General features: G+C 52.4%; 1 protein-coding gene across 1 annotated transcript in view; it reads right to left on the bottom strand.

Annotated features, from left to right (window-relative positions):
- The window catches only part of NOTCH3 (notch receptor 3), a 31224-nt gene that overhangs the window by 2786 nt on the left and 18118 nt on the right, over nucleotides 1-10320 (bottom strand). The window contains exons 25-32 of the mRNA XM_072947494.1: nucleotides 9187-9519; nucleotides 7416-7570; nucleotides 7076-7298; nucleotides 5969-6053; nucleotides 3698-3860; nucleotides 2119-2423; nucleotides 1709-1856; nucleotides 118-215 (exon numbers count right to left, since the gene is read on the bottom strand). Coding sequence (XP_072803595.1) covers nucleotides 118-215; nucleotides 1709-1856; nucleotides 2119-2423; nucleotides 3698-3860; nucleotides 5969-6053; nucleotides 7076-7298; nucleotides 7416-7570; nucleotides 9187-9519 — 1510 coding nt within the window. The remainder of the gene's footprint in view (nucleotides 1-117; nucleotides 216-1708; nucleotides 1857-2118; nucleotides 2424-3697; nucleotides 3861-5968; nucleotides 6054-7075; nucleotides 7299-7415; nucleotides 7571-9186; nucleotides 9520-10320) is intronic.

The raw sequence follows: 10320 nt of genomic DNA, 5'->3' as shown, positions 1-10320 counted from the left end.
TGAAAGCTGGCTGCAGGCAGGGTAAATGCCCCCATGAGCCTACCCCAACCTGCTCTCTGCTACCAGTGAAGGCTGTGCCAGGGCTGGCTCCCAGATGGGCCGGGGGCTGGGGCTCACCTTGCTATCCTGCATGTCCTTATTAGCTCCATTTTTGAGCAGCGCCAAGGTGGCCTCCACGTTGTTGACAGCTGCAGCCCAGTGTAAGGCAGATTTTCCTGGGGGGAAGTGGGGAGAGGTCAAGGTCAGGACCAGGCTCATTTACTGCCCACCCCACCCCCCCAGCAGGAGGACAGGAATTGTCTAGAATATGGCCTTGGATAGGGAGCATGACCCAGCAATTCTGCTCCTAGGGATATTCCCAAGAGAAACGAAAACGTACGTCCACACAAAATCTTAGATGTGACTGTCCATAGCAGCACTATTCATAACAGCCAAAAAACAGACACAATCCAAATGTCCATCAATGGATGAATGGATGAATGAACAGTGGTTTATCCATATAGTAGAATATTATTTAGTCATTAAAAAACAAAAAAGAAATAATACTGATATATGCTACAACATTTGTGAACCTTGAAAACATTATGCTAAGTGAAAGAAACCAGTCAAAAAAGACCACATGTTGTATGATTTCATTTATATGAAATAACCAGAATAGGCAAATCCATAGGGAAAGAAAGTATACTGACGGTTGCCTAGGGCTGGGAAGATGAGAGGGTTGGGGGGATAAGGGCCAAGAGGGTTTCTTTTTCAGGTGATGAAAATGCTCTAAAATTTACTGTGATGATATCTGCACAACTATATGGTTATACTAAAAGTCATTGGATTTTATACTGTAAATGGATGAATTGTATGGCATATGACTTATATGTCAATACAGCTGGTTGTTTTTTATTTTTATTTTTAAACAGGCAAGACAAAGGTTAAGACATTCAGTGAAACAAAACATTTAGTTCTTTGTTCATGACAGTCACATTTCAAGTGCTCGACAGCTACCGCGTGTTGCCAGTGGCTACCATATTGGACGGCACAGACCAAGAATATTTTCATCGTCACAGGAAGTTCTACTGGACAACCGTATTTCTCAGCCAAGGGTGATTTTCCCCTGTGGGGCATTTGGCAATGTCTGGAGGTATTTTTGGTGCTCACAACTGGGAGGTGCTGTTGGCATCTAGTAGGTCAAGGCCAGAGATGCTGCTTAACATCCTGCCTGGCACAGGACGGCCCCCAGCACCAAGGACCCAACCCTAAATGTCAATGTTGCTAAGATTGAGAACACCAGCTCCAAAGGATGCTTCTGACAGTCTGAGTGTGTGTACGGCTGTGTGAGGTTCTCTACACACGAGGGCAGGTTGCCGTGAACCTGCACATCTCTGTGCAAGTAAGCCACTTCCAGGGAGTGACCTTCACATACAGATTTGCCTGATTTGCAGGTGTATTACACAGCTGTCCAGTAGATGGCAGCAGAGTAAGTTCTAACAAAGCCGATGGAAGTGAAGTGCTGGGAAAGGGCACCTTTTTCTAAATCACTGCCATGTAATATGGGCTAATGGGTGCCTTTATTTTTTTTTTTAATGCATGAGAGTGTAAGTCCATGTTGAAACCCTTTTATGTGTGTATGTGCTTCAATGTCTGGGTCCATGTGTGGGTGTGAGTTCACACCAACAAGATAGTCAGCCTCCACCCACCGCTCTCCCCAGCAGCCTACCGAGCTCATCTACAGCATTGACATCAGCATGGCTAGCAATGAGCTCTTCCACCATGCCCTCCACCGCCAGGCGGGCCGCCAGGATCAGTGCCGTCGAGCCGTCTGCCATGCGGGCATCCAGGTCTGTGGAGCGGTTCCGGATGAGAATCTAAGGGAGGTGGGGTGTAGCAGGGAGAGTTATGGCAAGAACAAGAGAACCAGGACCACCTCTAAGCCCCCGGAGGCCCCCAGCCCCTACACCCATGGAACTGATGAGGTTCAGGGAACAGCTACTTGCCAGACTGTGATCTCACATATCCCCCATTTTACAAATGAGAAAGATGAACTCTGAAAGGCAGAACCAGAGCTCAACTCAGATCAGTCTGAGGCCTGTCCCAGCTCTGAAGTCCAAAGAGGCAAGCCCATCTCACCTGGAAGACGCCCTGGGCATCGGCAGTGACGGCTGTGTGCAGGGGGGTGCGGCCTGAGTGGTCCTGCGCATTGGTGTCTGCCCCAGCATCCAGCAGCCGCTTGGCCGCATCGGCTCGGGCGTAGCGGGCAGCCAGGTGCAGGGCCGTCTCACCGGTGCGGTCCGTCCGCGCCCCAAGCTGCGCCCCCTGGCAGATCAGGTCTGAGATGATGCTGGCTGATGTGTCTTCTGCCTCGTCCTCCTCGGTTGGAATTGGCTCCAGGGCCCCTCCGCAGAAGGAGGCCAGCATTAGCGGGGTGAAGCCATCTGCAGGGACCAGGAGTGTGCCACAAGGGAGGTGGGCAAAGGACCTTTCCAGGTAATACAATCACGGGTGCCGCATCAGGAGGAAGTGGGACACATGGAAGCAAAAGAGGGAGTGGCAAACTCTCCCATCACACACACACACACACATACACGTATCAGGTGCCCCAGGAGCCAACCCAGAATGAGGATCCATGGACATGTGATTTATCACAGAAGGGCTCCTATGCAGCAGGAGATACAAAGATGTGTGCAAAACCTCAGGCATACCGTGAAAAGGAATAAGAAAACGAATATAGGTATATTCATGTATGACTGAAGCATTATGCTGTACACCAGAGACTGACACAACACTGTAAACTGACTATACAATAATACCAAAAAATACAACACAAAAAAAAAACCAAAACCTCAGGCAAACTCCTGGAGAATTCTCTCAGCCTGATCCCAAAGGGAAACTCTGCAGGCTGCGTTGCACCTCAGAGCTATAATCCAGTTCGAGGCAAAGGAATTGTGCCTTTCACACTCGCACACTCACTGGTTAACAGCTGCCCCCAGGGACATAAAATACCAGACACCTCAGGCCCCAGTAGCCTGGGGGACTTCAAAAGAGAGCTAGAGATGCAGGCCATTTGGAGCAAAAGCAAAACAGAGCTGGGGGAGGAACACCCCCGGATATATCAAAGAGATCTAAGAGGCTCCAGGTAACATGCTCTCCTATACTCTGCATGAGCGTTTGCCCTGGTTTCCCTTAGGGAGCCACCTGTACCCCATTCTCCATCCTCACACGCTCAGTAGAGCCAAACCCCCTCCCCCAGGGACAGGCATCTAGCCCAGGCCTGCTCAATCTGCATATTCCAGGCCCCAGGCCACACTGATTGGTTCAGGGATGGGTATCTGACCCTAGTCCATCCAATCAGAACTCATCCTGGAACTTTTGATGGTACAGATGGGGAAAAAGTTTTATGAGGCTTGTCCCACCTGTAGCCATCAGTGTCCCCAGAAGAAAGCCTGCCTGGGCTGGAGCCAAGAGGTGGTAAGTCCTGGATCCAGATGTGCCTGAAGCTTCCATTTACAAGAGCCAGTAAATCCCCTGTTTTAACTCAGTTTAGGCTATTATCACTTACAACCAAGAGTCCTGATTAACACATACCCCCAACAGATGGATGCCCAGACACACTCAGCTCTTCCCAAAACACAGACCCAAATGCAACCTCTCACCAGCAGGATGGGTAAGGGGCATTCTGGGGGCAGGGGGGAGGGACACCATCACTGACCTGGGCCACGCACGTTGACATCCATGCCATCAGCATCGGCGTCACCCTGGGGTGGTGTCAGCGCCATGGCTGGTGCCACGCGGATGTCGGCGGCAACCAGGTGGTGTTGAGTCCACTGGCGGCAGTCTACGGTATCCTCAGCCCCCACACCGGGCTCCTCTACCTGGAGGCACAAGGACCAAGGTTCTCACAAGGAGTTGGGAGAGACAGAGACAGTCTGGGCATCCCCACAGGCCTCTCTCACAGAGATGCACACGTGGCCCCGAGAAACCATTAACATCCTGCTTCTCACATAGATAAGGAAGTGGGAAGCCGATGTAGTGGAGCTCAGAGAACACATAAGAGGAAGAACTTCATCCAGGCTGGAAGGGGAGAGGGACCGGGAATCCATGGTGGGGGATCAAGGGAGAGACCCAGAGCACAGCGCCTGTCAGCGCACACCTGTCAGTACACGAGGCAGGAACATACCAAAAACAACAGTAAGAGGACAGTTCTATTGATAACAGTAGCAAGAAGGACAAGAAAACCTTTAAATTTAACAGAAGAAATGCAAAACGTTCCAGTGCTTGAGTCGCTGACCTGTAGGGAATGGGGACCATGGGATTGAAGCAGACCATTTTATTTCATATGTTAAGCATATTTTATCAAGTGTAGCTCTAGGTATTTTGGTTTTATTATTGTAAATGGTGTATTTCCCTATTGATATCTTCCAGCATTTAGTTGTTCATACGAAAGTACTGAGTTTTGTGCATTTTATATCCAACTCTACCGTACGGAATTGACTAATTTTCATGTTGGCTTTCCGGTATAATTCTGTTGGGTTTTACATGTTTGCAATAATGGCTGAAAATAGTAAACATTGTACTGCCTTCTTTGAAGTAGTTCATTTCTAATTCCTTTCTCTTGATTTCAATGCCTCACACCTCCATAAAAATAAAAATAAATAAATAAAAAAGTCTGGGCTGTGGACACCAAGCTCAGAGACCGATCAAGCCAGATCTGAGCTTAAGCGCCCAGGTAGGGAGTTGAATTTCATGAAAGGGGAGAGCCAGGTGATGGACAGCTAACAGAAAAAGTCAAGGAGGATAAGGCAACCTTTCATGTGGATTCAATGTCTGACACTGTCACTTAAGTACGCTTGTGACCCTTGGCAAATCACATCAGAGATCTGAGCTTCTCATTGGTAAAATCAGGATGATGCCGTCATTGCTCAGTGCTAAAACACCCTCAAAAACACCTGCTCCATCTACTTAACACTCACTTTTAGAAGAAAAAGTGGGGGGAAAATGCCTGGGGCAAGCAGATTTCTTTAGCTGTCGACTGCAATAGACGTCTCCATGTCAACAAACATCAAAATACAGGTGGGGCAGGGGCAGCTAAGAATGGAGGGGTGTTTCAATAGCTACTTCATAACATCATTATAAAAATGAAATAAGGTACTTTCTGTGCATTTAAGACATTCAGCGAGTGTCAAAGTAATGCTAGCAAAATAATAATGGTAATAATAATAATAAAAGAAAAAAGACAACAAAACAGTGAAAAAAGAGAGAGAAAAAAGTGTTGCTAGCAGGAGCCTGTCATGGACTGAACTGTGCAACAAAAGCCGAACACTGAAGCCCTAACCCCTAACATGACTGTATTTGGAGATAAGTCTTGTCATCTCTAGTTACTTTAAGGAAGTAATTAAGATTAAATGAAGGGTGGAGCCCTAATCTAATAGGACCGACGTTCTAATAAGAAGAGGAAGAGACAACAGAGTGGTTTCTCTGCGTGTGCACACACAGAGGAAAGGCCACATGAGGACACAGTGAGAAGGCACCGTCTACAAGCCAGGAAGAGAGTCCTCACCAAGAACTCACCCTGCCAGCACCTTAATCTCGGACTTCCAGCCTCCAGAACAGTGAGAAAATAAGCGTCTGTGGTTTAAGCCACCCAGTCTCTGGTACTGCATTATGGTGCCCAAGCTGACTAAGACAGGGCCCATAGGTGAGGCCCAGGACAGGAAGAGACTAGCTGGGAGCTCTCTCAGGCTGGGCACACTGGACTCAATTGGATGCAATGGAGAGAAAGCAGAGTCACTGTCTGGACCAGGGCATCCCATCTAGGAAGAGGCCAGGCTGGCCTGGTTAGAGGCACAGGATGGGGTGGGTGCCAGGACTGTTCTCCAGAGCTGGCAACAGCAGTGACTTCCCTGGCTCTCCCACTGACCACTGAGCCCCCACCCGGGACCCTGAAGGCAGGGATCAGAGGGGACACAAAAGGGGACACAACCTTCAGTCGCTTGGCCTCTGGGCACTCTGTGTCCATCCAGTCTGTGGCCACCTCCCCCATCAGACTCTCACCCTTGGCCATGTTCCTGTGGGAACAATGGGAAGAGGGGAGGGGAGAGGGGACAATGGAGACGTGCTGGGTCAGTAGGCGCAGGGGGCAGGGTCCGATGAGGGGATACAGGATGCAGTCAAGGTTGCAGGGGGTACCGTCAGGGATTAGCACGGATGGTGGCTAGGGTCTTAAGATGGAACTGGGAGGCGGAGGGTATAGCTCAGTGGTAGAGCGCGTGCTCAGCATGCACGAGGTCCTGGGTTTAATGGTGCCTCCACTAAAAAAAAGTCTCTTAAGATGGAAGTGGGGAAGGGACAGGGGTGGGGGCAGAGGCCAGAGCCATCACTATAGGACAGGTGAGGATCCCAGGCACACAGCAGGGGTTACAGAAGATGACGTCAGGGGTCATGGACGATAGAGTTATCTTCATAACAGGTGAGAGATGTAGACAGGGTCGAGGAGGTTGCTGGGAAGGGTCAGGGGTCATAGGTCACAGGAGAGGGGTAAATTCAGGGATTAGGTCAGAGTGGGGTTGGGGTCTTGAGGGTCAGATCAGGGAGTCGGAAGTGAGGCTCAGGGCCAATGTCAGGATTGTGGATCATGGGGAATGAACACTGAGCTGGGGCAGAAAGGGGGTCAGAGATTAGGTCAAAGGTCAAGGTGGTTAGCACCAGAGGCACTATTGGGGCTCACAGAGGATAAGGTCAGGGGGCCAGCAAAGGATTGGGGCATAGACAGGGGTCATGAGGTCAGAAGTCACGTGGGAACTAATTTTGAGTATCAGGGTGAAGTCTGAGAGGCTGGCATCAGGTTGGGGTCAGGGTGGGGTCAGGGTAGGACTGAGTCAGGGGAACCGGATCATAGGAAACGAGGTCAAGGGTCACAAATCAGGGATGACCCCCAGGGATTATGGAGTCAGTGGTCAAGGGAATGGGCACTGTGGTCCAGGCTAGAGTCTGAAGTCAGTTGGGGTCAGAGGTCAGAGTCAGGTCAGGATGGGGTCAAGGGCTCACAAGGCCCCCACGGTCAGGGACAGGGAAGGGGCAGGGTCCTCACTTCATGCCCAGCGCGTCTTGGCCCACAGGCTCCCGCCGGCCCTTGTGGCCGGCAGCCGCGTCCTTGTGCAGCGCAAAGCCCTCGGGGAACCAGAGGGTGCTGTGCTCCCGCTTGCGGCGGGCCACCATGACGCCCAGGACGAGGATGACCAGCAGGAAGACGGCGCTGGCAGCCAGCAGGGGCAGCAGCGGCACACTCGGCTCCGGCAGCTCCAGCGGCTCCCCTGCGGGCAGGAAGCAGGGGGTCTCAACCAGGGGCTAGACCCGCCCCACCGTGGGAGGCCCCCGGCTCCAGCCGCATCACCCGCATCACCGGCATCACCCGCCGGGCTGGGCCTCACCCCGCGCGGCCCGCAGTGGGTACGGGAAGTCAAGGCGCTCCACCGCTGACAGCGCTCCCAGGTAGTCGGCCGCACTCTGGGCATCAGGAAAACAGTGGTCGTTCTCCGGTGACTGCAGGCACAGACGGTTGTCAATCTCCAGCATCACCACCGAGCTGTGGGGACACAGGGGCCGGGACAAGCAGGCTCAGCAGGCACCTGCTACAAACCCCGCCCCATCTCCCCCACCCCATCTCCCCCAACCCAGGCCAGGCTTAGAAAAGCATCTCTACTTACCAGTCTCCACCACCCGAAGCCCCTCATCTGGCATTCAACCCCACCACACCCCTAAAACAAGTGCTGTGGCCACCAGTGCCCTCTGAGCCATGAATCCAATGGCCGTTGTTTTCATGTCAGCAGCTCCTTTATCGGGCTGGTGCTCATAGTGCCAGCTAAGAGCACTGGCTTCCACCAGGTGACAGCTGCCCATTCTCCAGGGAACTGGCCTCAGCAAAGTGGGGATCCCTTCCCTCGGAAGGTGACACCCCTTAGGGAAGCCCTCCACCAGTGACTGGCTGACATGGGGTGTACAAAAGCTGTCCTGCCTATTTCAAGGTGGGACCAACTCTGAGGTGCTATTCTTGCTCCAGAGCTCCCCAAGGGAGCAGGCTGAGGCCAGACCCTGACTGAGAGGCTACCTCCTGCCTCAGTTTTTCCCTTGCCGCATCCTGCTTCCTCATTCTCTCACTCCCTCTCTCCTGGGAGCATCCTTTCAATACATCACATGTAGCTAACTCTCCATCTCAGGCTTTACTTCCAGGAACCCAGCCCTGCAAACTTTCTCCTTCTTCAGGATCCTCAGTACCCCCACGCTCTGGGTCTCCTATCTCTGGCTGCTCCTTCTTCTCTTTTCTGAGCTAATTTTCCTCAACCAGTCCTTAGGACTCAGCATCCTCAGATCATTCTTCTGTCCCCACTTCCCTCCCCAATTCTTTGAGTCCCTCCCATGGCTTCAGTGATGGCCACTTTCGTCTTTCTTGTCTCAATCTTCAGACCCCAGCTGCCTCCTGGGGGTCTCCCTGAGGCCCCCAAACTCTCCCCAGACTCTGCAAGTCCCAAAGCGACCCCTGGTTTTCACCCTGTGTCTTCATCTTGATGAGACCCCTTCCAGTAACTGGGTCACCCCAGCCAGGGGCTGGCACATCAGCCATCCTCTCCATCTCCCCCATCCCAGCTGCACCCAGTCAGAGCCCCTGCCCCTCACCTCTAAAACCCAGTCCTTCTTTCTGTGTCAGTCCCACTCTGCTCAGAAGCCACATGTCCCTTCTGGCCCCTGTACCAGGCCACCAACAGGAGAGTTCTATATTTTTCATTTCTCAAAAAACAAACAAAACACTGCACATGCCCTTAAACACTCTTCTATACCCCTGCCTCTCCAGATGGAAGTAGCTAGCACTAGACCAGGAACTAGTCTGCTCCCCAGAGGACCCTTGGAGGCCTTTTGGGGGTGTCACATCTTGGGGGAGAGGGGTGTGCTACTTGCATCTAGTGGGTAGATCTAGCCAAGAACGCTGCTAAGCATCCTACAGTAGACAGGACAGACCCTCACTGAAAAGGACGATCCAGCCCTCAGTGTCAATGGCGCCGAGGTTGGGATGTACTGGACATACTGCCAAGAAGGTTCTCCCAGATGTTAATGCAAGTAAACGCCCAAGACCTGACCACGTGCCCCTCCCACGCCCTGCGCAGCTCCTGTGTGGCCCCCACGGCTCCCAGGGGTGGAGTCACTCACCCGATCACCTCCGGGGCCAGCTCCCGCCGGTTCCGGGATTCGGAGCCAGGACCAGGCCGGTGGTAAGGGAAGACCATGGCCTGGCCGTGCTCGTCCAGACGGAAGCGCAGCGAGGTGCGCAGGATGCCACTGAGCCGCTGCAGGAAGTCGGCGCTAGAGCGCAGCAGCTCCTCGGGTGGCAGCAGCACAGTGAGCACCAGGACGCCGCGGGCCAGCAGGGCTGGCACCTCACCCGCACAGTCCAGTCCATCCCAGCCGCACTCCTCTGTGTTGCAGCCCTGGTCGCAGCGGCCATCGGCAAAGTGGTCCGCACAGTACTTCTCGTACACCGGGCTAGGGGTGGAGAGAGGCGTGGTCAGGGGGCCTAGGACACCTATGCGCACACACCCTAGAGCCCCTGGTAGAGCACCCGATGGACTCTGGAGACAGCGCAAGCGCAGAGATCTGAACTGTAACTACATGAGTCAGGCTTTCTGCAAATCCAGACATTCTCCCTGTAACTATTAATAAGTCAATAACTATTCACAGACGTCTGCTATGTTCTGGGCGTTGCTGTAGGCACTAAGAATATGGCCCCAACACAAATCCTTGCCCAGGTGGAGCTGGCTTTCCGCTGGGCAGAGACAGATGTTAAAGGAAATGAATGAATAGAATATAAAGCATTTCAATTACACACCAATAAAAACTAAACGTAAACACACAGTGCTATATGGAATTAAATGCTAAGGCAAAAAAAAAAAAAAAAAAGGCAGGGGAAGTGCTGAGGGTGGCCAGGAAGGAGCTCACTGAGAAGCTCACTGCTTGAGCCAAGACTTGAAGGAGGTGAGGGAGGAGCCATGTGGCTTCCTGAAGGAGAGCATTCCAAACAGGGGGAATAGCCAGTGCAAAGGCCCTGGGGTGGGACCAAGTTTAGGGAATCTGAAGAACTGCAGAGAGGGTGGCTGGAGCAGAATGAGCAAAGTGGAGAGTAAAAGTGGGAATGAGGATAGGGAGATAAAAGTGAGGAAAGGGTTCCAGGCAGACAGAGGGACACACAAAGGATCACACAGGGCAGAGCACAGGGATGGACAGATGGAATGCATGGGACAGATGGACAGGGCTCATGAACAGACAGAAGAGCAGGAGGACAGGGAT

This window comes from Vicugna pacos, chromosome 22 (assembly GCF_048564905.1).
Source record: "Vicugna pacos chromosome 22, VicPac4, whole genome shotgun sequence".
Classification (NCBI taxonomy): Eukaryota; Metazoa; Chordata; class Mammalia; order Artiodactyla; family Camelidae; genus Vicugna; species Vicugna pacos.
The sequence above is the reverse complement of the archived record's forward strand: the minus strand, read 5'-3'. Positions and strand labels throughout refer to the sequence as shown.